Source organism: Erythranthe guttata, chromosome 4 (genome assembly GCF_056151865.1).
Source record: "Erythranthe guttata isolate IM_541 chromosome 4, IM_541, whole genome shotgun sequence".
Classification (NCBI taxonomy): Eukaryota; Viridiplantae; Streptophyta; class Magnoliopsida; order Lamiales; family Phrymaceae; genus Erythranthe; species Erythranthe guttata.
The window spans coordinates 3119533-3140003 of NC_142536.1; the positions used below are offsets into that span (position 1 = coordinate 3119533).

Consider the following 20471-nt stretch of genomic DNA (forward strand, 5'->3'; position numbering starts at 1 on the left):
TCCGGGAGATGGAACAGCTTTAAGGCCGTATCACTTCAAATGACCCATTCGGACAAATCACTTGTGAATTATGCCGAAATTTTTAAGCTTATAGATCAGATTAAACAAAGATCTCCACGGACGACAATTTACCTTAAACCAGCTGCATGGAACCAACTGCATTTTGCAGACCAAGTCTCTGTTTGTGTTCACGAATTTCCAGCAACAGCTTAAATTTTGAACACTTATATAGGACTGCAGTTAAGGTACTCGCTGGGATGTCAGAAGCAAAAACTAAAATAACTGGAAGATATATCATTAGTGAAGAAAAAAGCAGCAGTAGATTATTTTCTATCTGCTCTAATTTCATGAAAATCAGCACAATGAACTTTGATTTTCAGTTAATATTTCAGGTTCCATAACATAGGTTTCGGACATCTGTAGTTAGACAATACCTTGTAAACTGAAAAATAAGCGAACAAATCTAATCTATGTATTCCACTCCCACCACACAGCACATCACCTGACACCGACAACTGTTTGTGGAGACAATTCAGTTGAATCAGAGAGAGCTGTATCTGCTACAGATTCCAGTTCCGGTCCATTGTTTGTCAAACCATCTTCCACAAGGTTTTGTGTTAAGGGTAAACATTCGTCTTTCTTGACCATATCAGAATTGTGAATGGTAGCTTCGGTTTCCACAGCATTTAACGCCTCTCCTTTTTTGTCAACGAAATCATTCGGCAGTAAAATATTCTCGGATGACGGGAACTTTTTATCTTTCTGGTCTGACACAGAAATGGATTCTGATGACTGCTTCTCCATATTAACAGTAAGAAATAAATCATTTGATTCTTTATTAGAATTTTCGACAGCGCATTCGGTATTGGTGTTATTTTCTAAAACCAGTTCAGTCTTGTTGCTTCCAGTTGAACAATGATGGGGACATACAGGAGGCTTCTTATTGAGACACGTGTAGCACTTGAAGCCAATAAGGTTTCCAATTTCACCAGCTCCAAGATTCAAAGCATCTCCATGAAACCAAACTGCAAGTGCAAGGAAGAATAATTAGTTCGGAAGAAATTTAAGACTTTGATGAAAAGAGAATTGTACTTTTTATCACTTCAGAACATTTTCCGCTGCAAAGGTTTGCCAATCTCAAGTGGTATATACATAATTTGTTCCATAACTATAAGTTATTTTTATTGATTTTTTACGGAGATATCATTGTACAACCAAGAGTAATTTGACAAAAAAAACAGAGCCATAAGTCGCTCTCACATTTCCTTAAAGAAAGCTTTGTCAAGCCAACACTAATAGCGAACCAAAAAAGTTTATGGCATGTGTGCTGATTTAAAAAGTGAAAATAGATTGAACGAAGATTCTTACCTCCACAAATTTCACAAGACACATAATTCAGCACAGATTTGTGTTCCACTTCGCTGCAGAGACTGCATTTTGGTTTGTCCTGGAAGGAAGTCACCTCTCCAGAAAGCACAAGAAGCATTCGATTCCTGAAATGCGTCAACCTTTCATCATTTGGTCTTCTTGAAAATTGTAGACCATTCAACCAGTAACTGCTATTAACAGGTGTCCTCTTATTCTTCAAACTCTTATTTTTAGACTTCTTAGGCATGACCTTTTCTGCTTTAGCTTTTCTCCCCCTCTTGCGTTTCTTTACCTTGGTATTCTTCAAAGCTAGCTTTGTAACGCGTGCAGCATTTCTAGCAGAACGTCGCAAAGGTACAACCAGAGGAACTCCTTTTCTACCTTTAGGGTTCACTTTTGGCTTCTCTTTCCCCTTTTTTTTCCCTTTCCTTGAGTGGAATGACTTCTTAAGTTTTGAGGACTCGGATATCCCCTCCCTTGTATCAACTTTCACAAGCTTCCCACTCTGGCATTTATGGCAAGTATATGTACACTCAGTGGTTACGGATCCAGCAGATTTCCGAATATGTCTTTTATGGAAAAAGCCTGAAATTTAGTCAAGAATCAAATGAACTGCCCTTAACAAGTCATTTATATAATAAAGAGACACAAAGATACGAGATATTATCAAAGCTCAATCAAAACTAGTTCGGTAGAAAATATATAGAGATCATATAATATTGTTCTCTCATCGTCAACCCCCTAACCGACCCTACAGTTTTGTCCGCGCACACCACTGCCATCCCCAACCAACTATTAAGCATTCCTTTATCAGCTGCATGTTGTGACACACGGACCGTTTAATAAAAAATCCTACTAATAAGTTCACATAACCAAAAATCAAACAGCATACAATAATTCCAAAATTAAACCTATTATCTTTCATGACCGTAGATAGTGGACTCTCAATTTCAAACTGCACAAAATCAATACCAGTGAGTTTTCATGACATCATAGCAATGGCCAATAAGTAATAAAACACCGCTCCTTGCAACCAACAGTCAAAGGTCTCGTTTCCAAGAAACTAAACAAACAGTCGTGTTTAAATGCATGACAAATAGTCTTCATACATCTCAAAAGAAGTTTTAATCAGTAGGTAGCAAGCCTTGATTACTGGGGTCAAGGTTTAGGATTTAAATCATGCCCCTCCCTATTTCCTATGCGTACCAGGAAATTTTTTATTTTATTTTTTGAAGTTTCAATCAGTTAATTCTAATATCGCAATAATAATCCCCCTAAGTTTGGCGAATAATATGAAATGTCAAAGCTGTTAGAGCTGTTAACAGCTTTAAGATAAAAGAGCCATTATTGAAGTATCAAAGAAAGCAAACTTAAAACTAACTAATGTCAAATCAAGATTGTGTCGAGGGGTCAGAAATGTAATATGCATATTTTATCAGAGTTTAGTTGACTTTTGTTGTCTGGATGAATCCCAATATTTCAAATGAAATGGGCTTCATAGTATTGTTTGAAGCACCTCTGACACCAAATTGTAATTGAGACACCATGACCTTTCTTGAGAGCACCCAAAAGTCACTCATAGCATAGCTGGTTGGATAACTATTACATTTCAAATATGACTGAATAAGAGGCTCCTTAGAGAAAATTGAGGCATTTACCTTTGCAATGCTGGCAACTCACTGCTTCCCTGCAAATCAATGAAGTAATCAGATCACTGGCAATGAATAAATGAAAATTTTAGGAAAGCATATTTTTAATACCATTCAACTAAAATTATAAATCCCTGCCATATTCTAGCGCGAGCAAAAACAATGACAATAGTCATTTGCCAAGGGAAGAATTGAATGTGCACAAACAATAGCAAATATATTAACTTGAGTGTGTTTCATCTCAAGCAAAGCTAGAAATCTTTTTCTTTAAGATAAAAGTATAAGACACTGCATTTACTACTCAAACAGTAAATTTTGGAAAAGGGTTCGTCATTTGATGCTCTAGGATCTCATTTCTGGGTAAATATTCACCATTTATCAGGGAGAATATAACTATAAAAATAAATTAAAGCTATATTATACCTGATTAGAACATCTTTCTTGCAATGCCCACACTGATAATTTTCTGACCTTTCCGCTCTTGCGAAAAGATATTGAAATCCTTTATCCTTGAAGGGCTTTCTCACTATTCCACTGCCCTCACAAAGATTTCCAGACTTCATCTGATTGGATTTACGAGCAATTTTTTTCTCTTCAAAAGCTTTCAAGAGATGCAAAGGAACATAAGACTCCTCTAGCCAATATCTCTTCTTTGCGCTAGAGGAATCTTCAAGTATGGACCCATGTTTAAGAACAACGTCAGGGATAAATCTTCTTTTGCCAAAATCCAGAAGATACCTGACCACTGCTCCCTCAGAACACTTCCTACGGATTACAACCTTTTTAAATGACCTAGCAGGCTTTTTTGAGTCCTTGTCGATCTTCGAGAGAAGGTTGTTATTCCCAATATCGTCCCATTTAATATTGGCATCAAACTCCCTAACCTGAAAATGAGAAATGTATTCATGAGCATTTCATTTCATTATGTATCAGTAAATATTGCAATTTTCTCATCTATATTCCCTTTCATTTCCTAATTGATGGGGGAAGTTCTGGGCGTTTGTTGATAGGGTGAGATAGTTCACTCAATAATCTCATAAATTCCAAAAGATCCAGCTTTCTTGGAAAGCCTTGATTTGTTAAGGAGTATACATCTCACTGTCCTTTATGCTAAATAAGGCGAGAACAATGAAAAATACACATAAAATTAACATGCCTGGAGAGCAAGCTGATCCACGCTTGTTGATGACTCAACCGCAGCTCTCCAGGCAACATATTTGGTTCGTTTGGCATATTCTCCATTGTCAGGGTATAGTATGGTTGGTATCTTCTTACATCCACCTATAACAGTTCAACTTAAAACATGTTCAGATAACTTTTAAATTGCCAAAGAGAACGAGTTTAAATTGAAAAGGAATAAAAAGAAGCTTTGAACCTTGTCGAGCCGCCTTAGATGCCAAAGAGCGAGGCAAACTCTTCCAATTGAAGAGCTTACGCGAACTCGTTCCACCCCTCCACCAGAATAGGCTCAGCCCTTTTGCAGCATTTGAAGATGGGGTCCTCTCCACATCAGAATTCTTGATACTTTTCCTGCCAATTCCATGTTTTGAAGACACTCGTGCAGAACTGCTGACAATATGAGAAGCAGATCCCATTGTAGCAACAGAATCCACATGCTTTTGCCAGTCAGCAGAAAGTGCTAGCTGATGCAAATTCGACTCTAGCTGATGACAAAAAATCCCACATAATCAGATAACTGATGCAGAGAACAGTATGCATGCAAAGCAACAGATTGTGTTATGGCATCACATTAAGTACTTCCAAATGGAAATATTAATTAAAGCCCAAAAGGCAAACAATTTTTTCCTCCAAAAAGCCAATTAAAAAATGCTAGTTGACACACAGCTTAAAAATTCCTTTAAAATGCAATTCAAGTATGAACCATGAATATTAGACGTTATTGTTCCTTTCTAGTGACTCATCCTAACATCTCTCTCTGGACTTCTATCAATCTTTCAGAGCAATCCATAGTTCTACAAGCATAAAAAAAATTGTTAAATATTTCCCAACCTTCCTTCTCTACGAGTTAATAGACATGGACGGATCGATAAGCATCAGCCGTATAACATAAACTACATGATTCAGGAGCATGAATTCCAAATGATGTTAAGACATATCAAGAAGAATAAGTTGTATCACAAGAACTAAGTCATTCAGGATCATAAATTTTACTCTTCTATTCTATTTAAGTTGGTTATGGATAAATGCTCTCTTTTATAAGGTTTAGCAGTCTTTTGTTTGAGTTTTTTACAAACTTCACCAGAGTTACTTAAGGGTGATTTAGACAAACAGACTTTTAGCAAAGCGTGCAGAAATTTCTTGTCTTATAAATACTGAAACAGTGTTGTTTCTTGTGGCCATCATAAACAATATATTCAGTTTCACTAAACAATATATTAGTTTTCATTAACAGGAGTCCCTCCCAAACCCTACATATCTTCTTTTACACAATATTTCTCCAATTTTTTTACACTTGTTGACTAGGTTATCAAGTTATCTCTGATCTATCATATTCTCCCTCCGCTACAAGTTTACAGAAGCAACCAAATAACATAATACACAGATTCAGAGTGTACATACATTTACAGAACTAGAGATAAAGAGATAATCTGTGTACCTTGAGCAACAAATTTTTCAATGGAGCAATGTCGTCCACCCCAAGAACAGCTTTACGCCAAAGCATGGAATAATGTGGATTTAACCATGGGCCCAGCAGAAGACCCTGTAGATGATCTTCGATACATATAAGATGGCACATGACATCAATAAGATGGTTCTTCCTGTGTTTTCTTGACTGAATTCCTAAAATGTCTGACGTAAAGTTTTGTACAGCTGGAATACTATCATTCATAATGAAAAGGCAGTCCTTGTCATCTTCAGGAACTCTACAATAGAAGCACCACCCACATCCCTCTTTCCTTGAGTTTATATTTGAAATTTGAATATTTGACCAAGAAAAATGAGCAAACCTATCTAATACAACCTTCAGCTGTCGTCCTACAAATTGTTCAACAGATAGTGGGGCATTTTCAGAGGTCTTATCTGATGATTTATTATTCCATTCTTCATAAAATGACGATGCTGGTCGAGCAGAATCATAACAGTTGACATAATTCATTCCACAATGCACTTGAGACAAAATTCCAGTAGATTTTGTGGTGTATGGCGCATAGCTATAATTTTCCAAATTCAGATCCTTCCCTTTCTCAGCAGTCACAAGATTCCCTGGAATATGAGATTCATAAGGATTCTCAGGGCATCTTTTCGACAAATCTGGATCACTTTCCTTTAGAGTACCAGTCTTTATGAACGTCTGAGAGACTTCAGCCGATCCTTCAGAACTTGCCAAATGATTTTCCATCTTCATTCCATGATCGCCAGCCTCCAGCACTGCAGTAGCGTGATCCAAATTTTCAAGTTCTATATTGCAGGAATTGATAGTCACCATAGACTTCTCGTCAGACCTTTTTTCAGCAAAAACATCGTTCTTGTTAAGAGTCTCTGATGATGTCGGATGAATATTGGGCATGGGCAGCTGCCTTTTGTCAGCAAAACCTGACTGTACAGAACAGGAACGAGTGACCAAATTATTATCGGTCCCACGAACTATATTCCAATTCTTACAGACAGCATGTATTATCGTCTCATATATAAATGGTGATGACTCCAGCGCTTCAATTAGGGTAGGTAAGTCATTTCTATCGTAGGAACAAAATGAGTGCTCGTTGCTGCATGACTCTAACCTGCAAATAATCAATGCAGGGGTCAATATAAATTCAAAGAATGGCAGGATAAAAATTTAAATAAGCATTCTGATATAACCATTAGCCAAAGGAAATAAAAATTCTTAAACACGCAATAAACATGGAAGAAGTAAAGTTGTCGCATGCTAAAAATATTGGGCAACTTTTAGCTAGCCAAATCATAGTAAATGATCCAACTTAAATGGCTGAGGTAAAATTAATTTGGTGTCTACTAATTACACGGGTGTGCACAACTTTTATCATGTAAAACAACCAACTAATCGAAAGGATTAACTACGAAATCACGGAGAAAATTAAAAAGATACTTATTTCCTCAACCGTTAATGATAAATGCACGGCCTACCTAAACAAAAGTCAAGCGTCGGTCAAGATTAAAACCTCCAACCTAGTTAAATAGCATCAATAAAGTAGATTAGCTGACTCAGCATAACGAGAAATGTCATTTTATGGGATATCCTACTAGTAATTAATTACAGCTAAAGTCTCATTCTAAGCTAATCAATAATTGTAGTACATAGTTTTTTTGGAATCTCGCAATCGAATTGACCATTATGGTATAACAATATACATGAGATCAAAATTTGCTAGTACTCTTGTGCTAGTTATACTGAATAAAATCAAGTTACTTATATGCGATATCGATCAAGTTTATTAGGTGTGTTAATACAAAACGACATTGTCTCTCGACTCAACCAATTGCAGCAAACAATAACAACACGGACTCGTTTTTATTGATAATATTTATCTCTTTCCCATGTAAAGTTTCCATATCTACAATTGAAGATATCAAGAAACAAAATATGAGTAAATTCCTATATAGTAATGAGTCTCAACCTTTAAAATCAAAAATATTCTACGCCTTAGTGATAAGCATTATACACGAGTTGTCTAGAACCAAATACCATACAGGCGATAACCAAGAAGCTTTCCGTCTGACAATATGAATTAATATATGTTGACGAACTTAACAGCTAGCATGCAAAGTAAATGAAATATAGAATAGGAAGTTTCGAGTAAGGCAATACAAAATATTCCTTGATGTAGTACTCGTGAACTAAATAACAATAATACCAGCTAGTTATTTTGGCACAAAATACATCTGTGTGTATAACTAAAAATTAAATTAAACCACTTAATCAAGAATGATTTAAGTAGACTAAAATAGATTTTGGGACATTCTAATGTACTTTAGTAAAATTAGTGTATTTATTCAGAAATTAATTAGATAAAAAAAAAATTGCAAAAATGTTTAGCTTGTAAGATGTAAAATAACTTTATACTATGCAAGAAAAATATGGCAAAAAATTAAAATTGAAAACAAAGAAGCTAGGGCAGTGGTATGTTTATTCATTCTCCCTGAATAAAATCAAACATTAATACATTCTCCCACATATTCCCCTCCAAAAAACTTTTCCGTTCCCACAAAAATATTTCAAAAGATCCTACTTATTATTTGATCAATAATTGGGAAGGGTCCATTATGAATATTCATAATCTTGTTTTTTAACATGAATTGTGCCACTGATGTTATAAGCTGGTTAAGCTAAACAAATTTGAGGAAAAAAAGATGGTGTACTCTATTTTAGCTTTCCCAACTAATGCTCAGCCATCCACAGAGAAAATAAAATGCAAGTAATAACCAAAAGGCATACTTGAGATTGGCCAGGGTATAAAAATTAAATGATAAGGTCTGAAGTGTCAGCATCACAAAAGCTATAGGTTTTGAGTAAATCAATGATGTTAGGGATAAGACTAAACTGCTAGGCACTGCCTTTTACCAATGCCATTTCCCACAACTCGAGAATTTTGAAACTTTAAAACAAGTTTGGTGGACAAACTCGATGATATACTATGCAGGTATTAATACTACAGTTAACCCATTAAAAATAAACCTTCTCGTAATTCTGTCAGCTAACTTTATAAAGTGGAACTTACACCAACAGGTAACCACAGCTGCTATAAAATAGCCGTCCATAAGGATCAGTCCCCAGCAGTTCCGCCCCTCGAATCGACTTTCCCACTTTCATCCAAGGCTTATCCTTTTCGATCGCACACTCAGGACAGTACCAATCTCCCTCAGGCAACAGGCTGCTGACAACCCCAACACACCTTGAATGGAATGCCGCTGGGCAACCGTCACAGCATATTAAGTTTCCATCCATCTTACAGAGACAGCATTCATCACTATTCCAATCTGCAGATTCCTCGTCATTCTCTTCTTTAATGCATGAATCACTAGCAACATCTATTGCAACCTTTCTTTTTCTGGAGCTGTCTACTTTTGCATTACGCTCCAAATCTGTGTGGCGATCGGTTACTAACATCCTTCTGTTTAGCTCTGACCTGAACGCTTCCACTTCCATTACATCATCACAAAGATGCCGCAGTATTTCAACCTTCGCTGAAGCTGGCATCTTATAGAAGTCGTTCTGAAACAACTTCAATTGACAAAGATCTAAACCAGGAATATACCCAGGACTGTGCAATAACAGATACTCAACCACAAACATTGGCCATGTGATCAAGTCGATAAAATCCCAATTAAGAGACCTAAGGCAAAATTTAAATACAGGAAATAAGTACCACAAAATGGATTTCAAATGTATACATTTTCTAGCAACAATGGAGTTAATACCTGAGGCAATCAGATGCAGACACAGAACCTTCTTCAGAAAGAGACTCCAAATGCTTTCGTAGTGGTCTTAGAAGGGAAACATGAATGGAGTCGAACAATGTTGTCGAGTCATTACATTTAACAGATGCCACAAAATCATCCAGTTCGAAGGGGCTTAAAAGCAACAAAGTACTAAATGACCTCAAAAACGCATAAACAGAAACAAAATCAAACACCGAAACTCCCGCTAAATCCAGGTTGCAAGAAGAAGGGGGCAACTCCACTTTTGGCGGAAGGAAATCATGATTCACTGATTTTCTACGAGCCGGCTTCACAATCTTTTCATCAGATATGGCGCTAATTGATGGAGATGACAACTGATGATTAATGCCATCCAACCCTGATACGTCAAAAGCTTGATCCAGATCAGAAAATTCAGCTCTTTTTGCTCTACGGCTGCTTCTTCTCAATCCTGTCTCTGGCGTGGGCAAGGTAATATCATTATTTAGTACCTCTTTTCTCTTCCTACCTCTTCTCCCTCTCAATGCAGTTTCTGAAATTCCGTTATCATAATCAACTGAAACATTACCGTCTTTTAGCGGGGTTTCATCTTTACTTTCCAACTCTAGTTTCACATTCTCAGTTCTAGAATCCTCTTTTGGAGACTCGGGTGCAGCCAACACAACGTTGTTATTTGGTGCATCCTTTCTCTTTCTACCCCTTGTCTTCCTCTGATGACTTACTGGAGCAAAATTTTCATTGTCAACCTCAGTAGCACAGTTCTTCAATGAGGAGGTATCTTCACTCTTCTGAATATTTTCTATAAAATTTCCCTGGTCTCCAACCACATCCATTGGAACTCTCTTACTATCATCCTCCTCCAAATTTGCTTCTAATTTCCCCTCACGAACCCTTCCATTTGTTTCATATTTCCCCTCACAAACTTCCGAAGTCCTAGCCTCATCCTCCATTAACTGTAAATTCAAGTCAAACTTTCCCTCTTCTCTTGCATCACTCAAATTCTCAGGATCCTCACTTGCATCCAAGTTCAAGTCAATCATTTCTTTCTTTACTCCCGAGCACTCTTCAGTAACTTCTTTATCCATATCCAGACGCAATCCCTCGTCCAATTCTAAATTCACCCCCTCATTCAAATCCAACCCGTTCAGCGTAGCCCCATCCCCAACACCATTGACCCCATGATCATCATCACCAAAATGATTCACCGCAGCAGCATCGTTCAAATCCAGTCCATCATTCAAATTCAAGTCAAACTCCCGAGAATCCCCTTCCCTATCTACAGAATTATCACAAACCCCACTCTCAACAACTGAATCATCATTACAATTACCTTTATTACCAATGCGAGGTCGCTTCTTGGGCTTACGCCCCCGTTTCCTGGCAGGCGGCTCCGGTGGCGGCGGAGGCTCAGTGGACACCAACAGCGAAGAGACGGCCAAAAAATCCAATTCCTCGGAATCACCGTCATCGTACACGATCCTAAAAAACCTAGTTGCCTGCTCGTACGATTGAACCACACCGAAGAGCGTCCGGTGCCCTAGGAACTCCTTCTTCACCCTTCTCCCCACATACTCCATTCTTCCCCCCAATTTCAACGGAAAAAAATGAAGAATCGAAGTTGAATTTCGGAATAAATACACATATAATTAGCAACAGTAAAACCTCAGCATAATGATCTGCAAAAAAAACACGGAGAGAAAATTATTCATGGGGGGTGAAGGGGGGTTTTTGTTTCTCTCTCTAGAAAAGGGGGAAAAGTTCGGTGTGCTGATGGTGTGAGAGTGGGAAAATGTGAAGAAGCTGTGTTCTTTTGCGTGACTCAGTGTTGAATTGCAAATTTTCACTGGTCAGTCTGAAGTACAGCTTTCGAGGCGGAAGGTACACCTTCCGCTTTTACAGTACAATTGTAATTATATTTTTGTTGAGGAGAAGAAAAAAGGAGGAAAAAGAGATAAAGTGATGAAATACAATTAAATGTAATTTTCCTCTTTGAATGAACGAGATTATGAGTATTTATTGTGGGTAACTACAATATTTATTACAATGGTTTTTATTTTTTATTTTTTTTAATTTTAAAAATCATTTATGGTCACAGAAAAGGAGGGAAATGGTATTCAAATATTGGAATATTTTTTTATTTTATTCTTTTTGATGTCTGAGATTGAAATTTCTATACCTAATAATATCTGATTTTCTTGTATTTTTTATTTTTCGTTTATGTTATTGATGTTGTATCACTTACTTTGGGTGTATTGGATGGGACCACGTACATAGGTGTGGCACACGTGTAGGTGATTTAGGTTAGGTTGAAGCCTCTCAATAAGCAGAGGGATTTATAATCGTTGAACCTGCAAAATAAGGAAACGTGAACTAGCGTCGGAGAGGTTTCGGCTTTTTCTTGGTTTATGTGCTTACTGTACATCATGTATCAGTTTGTGCACATAACCCGGTGCAGCATCTAACTCGTGTTTTTCGTCTCTTGAATTTCGATTTTTTTCTTTTTTTTTTTTTTTTTTTTTGCATTCAATTACATTTATTTAGGAATTATTTAAGTATCAATCAGTTTTGGGAGACGAGTCAATTAGTTAAATTGGCTGCCACCACTTTTACTCCATAAAATGAATTAACAAATAAAACTTTGGCCCAAGTCTACAAATGAGGCCCAATTCTATCGTCCACTTATTTACTTATTCTTTTAATGAAAAATCATTTTTCACGGAATCATGGTTGGGGTTTTAGCTCGTAAATCAATTTGGCTAGTTTCATACACGATTCAGATCTCAATACTATACTTTGAACATTCCACTGATCCTTTTTAAGTTTCGCTTATAGTTAGCTCCCTACATTTCCTTAAATGTCTTGAATGCCCTTCATTAACGAGGGTTGTTGACTATCACCAAATACGTCAATTTCTCTAACAGAGAGTAGAGAGCTATGAATGGTGGTAATGTAGACAGACGTGAAAGAGGTTAGAGGTTGAGCATGACATTTTTTTTATTTGAATACGAAACAAAAACAAAAATAATATCTGAAAAAATAGTTCATTTAGATTTAATGTAATGTAGCAATTGGGGCACGTGATTTGCACATGTTGATGGGCTCTCGTATCAAAGTCATGTCACTTAAAGCACATGGGCTCATACAAATGCTCTCTCTATGGCCCGGGCCCTATTTTATGTACTACATTTAATGCCTTTGGTACCACTTTATCCTTCACTTGTGCACCATCTCTCTCTCTCTCTCTAAATATATCTTTTAAGGTTTCTGTCACATTTCAAGATTGTACCTTTATGCATGTTTTTTTATGTAGGCCTTCAGCACCAAGGTACCATCTTCTCAAATACACCCACATGAAAACTTACAAGTAAAAAACAACACACACACACACACATACACACATTCGAAAAGTCGAGCAATTTTTAGCCTTTTTTTCTTTCTGATGAGTAATTTCTTTTTCGCCTGGATGCTTGCAATAATGCAGTATGGAATCAGTGAAGGGAGCAGCCTTCGGCCTCAAGGTACCGGCTAGCGTATATATATGCATCGAACAAATTTAGTTCTTGACGATGCACCTTAAAAATTGTGTGTGTGTGTGCAGAGTGTGCAGGAAGATGCACAAGAAGATGCTCAAAGACAGCATTCAAGAAGCCATGCATGTAGTAAGTGTTTGTGTGTGCCACCTGGCACATATGGCAACAACCAACTCTGCCCTTGTTACAACAACTGGAAAACCAAAAGGGGTGGCCCCAAATGCCCATAGACAAGAAGAATACAATCATCTCTACATTCAGCATCAATGTCTTAAGAGGCATAGAGAGAGATATTCAGACAAACACATTCTTGAATCGAGCTATATTACACCAACTTTAAGTAACCATTGAAAGAACGGTCTTACAAACTGCAGACGAGTTAGCATTACGTCACCGAAAGAAAAAATAACCTCTACAAATAAACAAACATGGAAGAACACAAACAAGGATTACAAAATAAGGTCAATAATAATCAACCAAGATTCGTTTTTTTTTTTCTTTCTTTTCACCTCCTATATCTCCAAGCCGAAACCGAGAAAAGCGGCCGATCTTGCCAGCAAATCACCACACAACCGTTCTCGTCTTTAATATTATAACCCTCGCAGTTGAACCCTTGCATCAATCTCTTCGCCTGCAGCATAGCGTAATAGCTAAGAGGCACATTCGCAAAACCACAAAATTCGAATCTTTGGCTCCACTTCTCGAGCTTTTCGTGCCTCTCCTTCCTCTCAACACCCTCGCACGCAATTATATTCTTGATCTCCTCGCCCAAAACCATCTTCTCCATTTTCAACCTCTCCAAAGATTCCCTCGGCAGAGAAGATTCCAAGCAATCGAACAACGCTGCGTAAAAGTACAAAGCCCCCGATAGCCTCTCCATCAAACCCTTCCCATTGTGATCGGAATCTTGCTCAGTCACCACCATAATCTTCGGAGACAAACCCCACAAACCACTAATAAAACTATCGATTCTAGCCGAAGAAGACAAGGGCGGTGAAGAAGAGCCCGATTCGTTATCCTTCTCAAGCATCTCCCTTTGCAAGTGGGACCCGTTTCTTGGGTCGTTATTCGGAGCTAAGAGCGTGTGCAGCTGCGTAAACGAGCTAATCGCTAGAGCCTCCCCTGTTTTGACACGCAAATTCTCGAACTCAAGATTCTCCAATTTGCAAACAATGGGGTTGAATTGAAACGGCAAATCCAACTTCTCGGCTTCTTGGGTCAAGATTCGGGCCATGTGATCCAACACCTCCTTTCGGTGATGGATACCCGTTATCCTCAAATGGGGCGGGCCTTCGGGTCGGGCCCGTAAGTCTTGGATGAGGGCCCGCCATTGTGTGGGGTCCGCTGCGTTTAGGTCGATCAAATGAACCATTTTTTCGCCCTCCATTGCCTCGATAATTGCTTGGTTGGCTATCACGGATGCCACCTTCGTAAATGGGAGAAAATCTGAGAACATTTTCCGAACGAGGATTTCTTCGGAAAGAAACGAGATTTTAGTGGAGCGGAAGGCCTTGTAAATGCCGGGCCATGTTCGGAGGATTCTATCCGCCAGAGCCTCCGAAAAATAGGAGGCGATTCGCTGCATTGTGTCCCCGTTTGGGGAGGCGAGGTGGGAGATTTGATCGAGGGCTATGTTTGCGTTTTCGAAGCTGCCTTGTGAGACATGGTTGGCACAAGTGACTAAGAGATGGATTAGGTACAATCCTCTCTCCTCGGGCTTTAGATCTTTGAGCCATGGATATGGAGACATGGTCAAACTAGGAGGTAAAGACATCATCGGAAGCATTTGGAGGGGTGATGATGTAACAGAGGATGACCCCTCTTCTTGAAACATTTGGGCAAAGAACAGATTTTTATTTATATTTTTCTGCAGAAAAACGGATTAGACTAAATTAAAGCAGGCACCTTTAGATTTGAATTAAATCGCAGTTCCAAAATGAGGAAAAAATTCCCAAGAATTACTTAAGATCAACGCAGAAATATTAGTAGCTACAAAAGCATGAAACAGAGGAAAAAGGGCAAAATTAGTTGCAAAATTCAAGAACTCACTAACCAGACAAAGATTTCTGAATTGCTTTACTGGGTTTTTCAATTCAACAAGAACCCACAAGAAGCCCCATGCAAATTTCCAGAACCAGCCAGAGCACTTAAAATCTTTTCTGTTCAAGAAATAGAGAGAGAAAGATGTAGAGAGAGACAAAGGGGTTTCTATTTATTTCTCAATTTAAGGTTATTGTAGAGGAGGAGGAGGAGGATTTGTTAGACGACCACGTTGCGATGTGGGAGTAAAGCGTGAGGGGAGTTGTTTTGTCGTGACTGGTTTGGTGTCCTTTTGCCTGTTTGTAAGAATATGGAATTTGTGAGAACAAGTGCCCATCTTTGTACCTTTGTTTTTTCTTCTGCTTTATTATTTTTTCACAATTAAATAAAAAAAAAAATAATGGTTCTTGAAATTTGTTCAAATTTAATGTCTGAGGATATCATCACTTGTCATTTTCTCCTCAAATGGAGGAAGGAAATACAGAGTCTCTGTTTGACAGTGACGCCCTACTACTTTCTCTACCTGCAAAATAATTACTCGCCCATCGGAAATTCCTATATACTTTCTCCATTTTGTTTTTTTACTAATTAATTAATTTATTTATTATTGTACTATTTATTAGGTTTGTCTGAAATTTGAATCAAAATTCAGTTGGACTTTTGTTTGATGACCATTTTATATATAATCTCTGCGAAAATTGGAAACAAAATCATCCGTAAATTACATTTACCCAGAGGTAATTTCAAATTACGAAAATACCCTTATTGTTTCGGTAAGTATAACCACCCCTCAGCTACAAATCTTCTTACTCTAGATTATGAGGAATATTCTCAAGTTTGTACCCATTTGACACCATTCAAGCTCCCACATTTTGAAACAAAATGATAAGAAGATGTGCCTCTTCACTTGTAAATATCAATAGTGGTGCATCGAAAACTGCAGCTTTGCAACAAGTACAAACTAGAGAACAAAACACAGAATCTAGAAAATTAAGTCGAATTTGACACCATAAGGATCGACGTGTAAAAAAATCCGTATCTGAGGGGTATTTGTAATAACCAAAACAAGAGGGACTTTTTTGTAATTTAACATTACCTCAGGGGTGGCCGTAATCTAATCTTGATTTTATTAGTATTCTAATCAAAATTATATATGAGATATTTAAATTTCCAATTGAATATAATATTTTGGGGAAAAAAACTATTTTTCTTACCTAAAAAGGACAATTCACTACATAACGTAGTCAAAATACTAGAATTGTGTTTGTAAGTTGCTTTGGCAGGCTCATAAGAAAATTTTGGAATCACCTTCACTTTTGTTTTATGTTTGTCATGACACAAGGTGGATAAGGAATCAAAGGTCTGTGCCCTAAAACAAAAAAAGTCTAAAATAATATTCTTCAAGAATCACTAAGATCCAAACACGCCCTAACAAAGCCAAACAATAATGCCATCAGTTTTGTTCCCAAGTGTGGGAATTGCAAGAAATTCTCACACATACTTCCAAACACACACTTCTCTTTTCTTCTGACTTTTCAAATTAGGTGCTCCTCAATTTAAACCATCCATAAAGTAAACATCACAATTTGCAAGATTTGGTACTCTCTTTTCACCTGCTTTTTTAAATCAATATATTATATATAATAATATTTAAAAAAAGAAAAAGAAAGAAACAGGTCAATAAAGACATCTGCATAATTCAAATAATTTCTTTTAGGACAAAAATCTTCATATTAAACGGTGGATTTTTGGGGGTAGTTTGGCAAGAAAATTTGAATCGTAAGGGTTTTTTAGAACATAGATGTGCCGAATGCAATAAAACCCCGGAAATTATTCGTTCGATACGTCAAGTAATGTTGGAATAGACGACGAGGGATTTATCAATAAATATGAGAAGCATATAAGATTCTAACTCCAACAAAACCAAAAAAAAAAAAACCGGAGCAGTTGAACCAAAATTAGAAAGATAGTCGAGAATCTGCTAAGTCTTTCATGTTATGCAAATTTTTCATTATGTGCAGTTGTTGGCTTCTCCATCTGCTCAATTAGATACCTCCAAAAAAAAAAAGTCGCAGTTTCTTAGTGCTTCTCTTGTAGCTGTTCTAGTCGCGTCTACCGGTTTAAATACTAACTAAGAAAAATGAACGAGTCCCGTAAAAAAATGTTCAACTCTTGAACAGAGTGTCTATTGTATGGTGAATAATTGATAGTGAATAAATCTTTACACAGTAAAGAATATTGAAAAGGTTTGAAACTTACCTTAAGAACTTTGTTCTCGGAGCTGAGAAAGGGAAACTGCAATCTGAGCACCCACGCGTGCGTTATTTTTCACAAGAGCGATATCTAATTCCCACATTAAGGAAATTCAAATGATGGAAGAATTAAAAAAAAGCAGCTGTTAAAATCGATTACGAATTTAATTTTACTAGTAATATACTACTTTTTTACCAGTTATTAAGTAATTAGTAGTAATATTTGGTTACGATGCTGAAGCATTTGATTAAAGGATACTCGAAGCAAGGGAGGCTCCTCCGGTTAGCTCGTTCACTCTAGCAAGTAAAAAAGGAGTTTCGGCACTACCAGTGATATTCTTCTCTCTGTGTTGCAAATTAATTTTATTAAAATATTGAATGGCATGATAAATATAATATTTAAACTAGTTATGGAATGGACTAACCGAGATTCTTGAAGAGCTTTCTGTATTGCTGATTCGATTGTTTTTCCTGAAGCAGAATGTTCGCTCGGAATAGGGACTCCTATTAGAATTCCAGTCCCGAGTTTAAGATTACTGCTCGTATCTGTGATTTTTTAAAGATAACTAAATTAGCAAATTAAGAAAATAAAAACATTAAAAAAGAAAAAACCCAAAAAGATGACATAAATACAACGCACCTATTAGTCGGGCACACTCTTCGGGCGAATCAACACGACTAGGTGCCTATATTTTTACGTCAAATAATGAATTAACGAAATGAGGAAATCAAATCTAAGAAATCAACGTACTTCTATTAAATTCAGCATTAAAGTTTCGATAACACGAAAAGGAGTTACCTTGAAGCCACTTTTATCGGTGAAAAAGGCAGGGAATTCGCTGGTCTGATATGCAGTAACACATACTCCTTGAGTTTCCTGGACGCAAACGAAGCATTTTTTTATAGATATTTTAATAATTAATTAATTCCATTAGCCTATAAATATTAATGGAGGTAAAGGGTGGCGCAAATTACCAAATACTCCAGCGTTCTTGAAATATCTAATATTGATTTCACTCCTGCAGAAACTACAGCAACAGGTGTCCTTCCCAGCTCTACCAGATCCGAAGAAATATCCATTGCTGTTACCAAAAAAATATAAAAATAAACTATTGGAAATTAATCAGAAACAAATCGATATATATATATATATATATATATATATATATATATAAAGTAGCATAGACTGAACGTACTACTCTCTCCATGTCTATGAACTCCACCAATACCCCCGGTGACGAATATTGGAATGCCAACCTACACAAGATCGAATTAACATTCAGCAAACATTATTTTCTTTTTAAATAGTACCCCGAAGAAAAACGAAATAAGCATGAAAAAAGTCAATTATCATACCATCGATGCAAAAAACATTGTTGCAGAAACAGTTGTCGCACCATTCCCTCTGGTAGCTATCTAGAAAGGTGACAAGAAAAATAATCCTTTTGGTAACAAATAATTTCCCGATGCATTAAAACTTTTTATCGAAAATATAAAAATAATTCATTTGAAGAAACTCCTTGAGACTTTTAATCCAACTCTGAGACAAGTAAGTGTAAACTAGCATGAAATACTCACAACATGTGCAATGTCTCTACGAGCTGTCTTTCGAGCCTTTCTTCCTAGAATAGCAAGCCTTTCGAGTTCTTCCACAGATAAACCTTGAAATTAAATGTTATGCATCAGACATTTTTTTTACGAATACCAGCAAAAAGTCTGGAAAAAAGAATCATTAAAGAATTATACAATTTCAAATATTCATGAAAGGATACGTTAATTTTGCTGCTACCATCCGAACAAGTAAGATACTCAAAAGGGTAAATTGCTAACTTAACATGTCATATTATCAGCCATGATGATCTTTACTCGATGCACCATTTTACAAAATTCAAGCTCCAAATTTTGTAAGAGCAAAGATTCTATTCGAAAAGTCAATGCAAGTCAAACTAATAAAGAAAGTTTTGGACAATCACCTATGCACGATACGCCGTCCAAAATGGCAATAGTTGCAGGTACAGCTCCGTTCTGCCTTACTATTTCCTCCACCTCTTTGGCTGTCTCCAAATTTTGCGGATACGGCATTCCTACGTACATGATAAAAAAAGATAAGGGAGAAGTGGCACTTATTTATTGCTCGATTACATAAACCACGAGTGTTTATACAATATAAAACAATTGTGCATAGAGTTTAGAAACCATAGTTTCTTGAACAACACTGCATTATGAAAAAATAAAAACATCATTACTTTTGTATGCATTACGCAATTGTTTACGAAACAAAGGCAAGCATGGAAACACGAACTAAACTATCATCACAAACTCACACATACCTACTAAAAATTACACAAACTGTCATTTAAATGTAATGCAATTGCAAATAGGTCCCTTGATTACTCTCAATTTTGATTTCCATCGACCATAATTGAATCAAAATACGAAAAAAACAAAAATAAAAATAAAAATGTATGTCAATTTCGTCTCGGGTGAATCTTACCATGAGAAATAATGGTGGATTCAAGAGCAACTACTGCTTTGCCAAGTGATAAAGCTTCCGAAACTTCTGGGGATATCTTAATTAGGCTTTCACCCTATTACAAACAAACGATTAAACTGTAATCAACGTGTGCAAAATTACTGCCATAAATATTTTTCCTCTTTACTCAATTAAAACAATTTCAGAACAAAATTAAATTCTCAATTCTCGTGAAGAAAAAAATAGTTACCTTGGGGGTGGGATTAGTGGGGTTTAAGTGTTTCTGGAGGTTTGTTATTCTGGAGAGTGCCCAAGACGCCATTTTTTGCTGAATGTGTTATGTTGCAGAAGCGATTGTCGCGCTTTTATAGTGTTGTAGTGGAGATGCAAAGTCGTGTTGTTTTCATTTACTTGGGATTAAAAAACGTGTTGGGCATAATTGAAATTCATTTGTAGACAAACCCAAGTTAACTGCCCCAATAAGCCTAATTAGGAGAATATAATATATTTTTGGGTAAATTATGAACATTCCCCTTAACTTATACTAAATTACGAAAAATACCTAGATCTATTCGTAATCACCAAAAAACCCTTGAGGTTTGTTTTCGTCTTACACCAACCCTATCACTTGCAATGTTTTTTTTTTTGTGATTCCAAGGAATAGACTTTACACAATTTCAGATATTTTATTTTATTTATCACCTATTTAAAAGAAGGTATAATAGATTGTACACATTTTTTGTTAAAAAAATTCGATTAA

At 36.7% G+C, this 20471-nt stretch overlaps 3 protein-coding genes across 4 annotated transcripts; all 3 read right to left on the minus strand.

Moving 5' to 3' along the window:
* Window positions 1-274: 274 nt before the first annotated feature.
* Window positions 275-11394, minus strand: LOC105977038 (DDT domain-containing protein PTM). Its single transcript, XM_013002332.2, has 9 exons — window positions 9417-11394; window positions 8717-9331; window positions 5635-6760; window positions 4393-4681; window positions 4174-4298; window positions 3441-3901; window positions 3027-3055; window positions 1369-1953; window positions 275-1025 (listed from the first exon to the last, which is right to left on the minus strand). The coding sequence occupies exons 1-9, from the start codon at window positions 10991-10993 to the stop codon at window positions 499-501; spliced, it is 5334 nt and encodes a 1777-aa protein (XP_012857786.2). The 5' UTR covers window positions 10994-11394; the 3' UTR covers window positions 275-498.
* A 1845-nt stretch (window positions 11395-13239) lies between these two features.
* On the minus strand, window positions 13240-15419 carry LOC105976946 (scarecrow-like protein 3). The gene is made up of 2 exons (XM_013002244.2): window positions 15000-15419; window positions 13240-14813 (listed from the first exon to the last, which is right to left on the minus strand). Exon 2 carries the CDS (start codon window positions 14778-14780, stop codon window positions 13452-13454), a length of 1329 nt encoding a protein of 442 aa, XP_012857698.2. The 5' UTR covers window positions 14781-14813; window positions 15000-15419; the 3' UTR covers window positions 13240-13451.
* An 855-nt stretch (window positions 15420-16274) lies between these two features.
* LOC105976809 (indigoidine synthase A family protein) lies at window positions 16275-20045 on the minus strand. 2 transcript variants are annotated; one of them, XM_013002091.2, is made up of 13 exons: window positions 19962-20045; window positions 19733-19826; window positions 19212-19322; window positions 18817-18899; window positions 18595-18654; window positions 18435-18495; window positions 18214-18320; window positions 18038-18115; window positions 17879-17924; window positions 17664-17784; window positions 17498-17583; window positions 17246-17329; window positions 16275-16599 (listed from the first exon to the last, which is right to left on the minus strand). In XM_013002091.2, the coding sequence occupies exons 1-12, from the start codon at window positions 20031-20033 to the stop codon at window positions 17247-17249; spliced, it is 1002 nt and encodes a 333-aa protein (XP_012857545.2). In that variant the 5' UTR covers window positions 20034-20045; the 3' UTR covers window positions 16275-16599; window position 17246. The 2 variants fall into 2 exon arrangements, with proteins under 2 accessions (XP_012857545.2, XP_088672559.1); XM_088816433.1 differs by having other exon boundaries at window positions 16275-16602.
* Window positions 20046-20471: the final 426 nt, after the last annotated feature.

Coding starts and splice junctions, on each gene's coding strand:
- LOC105976946 (XM_013002244.2), bottom strand. CDS start 14,780: ATGTTTCAAGAAGAGGGGTCATCCTCTGTTACATCATCACCCCTCCAA.
- LOC105977038 (XM_013002332.2), bottom strand. CDS start 10,993: ATGGAGTATGTGGGGAGAAGGGTGAAGAAGGAGTTCCTAGGGCACCGG. Junction 3,902..4,173: donor TGGATCAGCTTGCTCTCCAG/GCATGTTAATTT, acceptor TCTCATTTTCAG/GTTAGGGAGTTTGATGCCAA. Junction 1,954..3,026: donor GAGTTGCCAGCATTGCAAAG/GTAAATGCCTCA, acceptor ACTAAATTTCAG/GCTTTTTCCATAAAAGACAT.
- LOC105976809 (XM_013002091.2), bottom strand. CDS start 20,033: ATGGCGTCTTGGGCACTCTCCAGAATAACAAACCTCCAGAAACACTTA. Junction 17,584..17,663: donor AAAGCTCTTCAAGAATCTCG/GTTAGTCCATTC, acceptor TTTGCAACACAG/AGAGAAGAATATCACTGGTA. Junction 17,330..17,497: donor AGGAGCCTCCCTTGCTTCGA/GTATCCTTTAAT, acceptor TGTGGGAATTAG/ATATCGCTCTTGTGAAAAAT.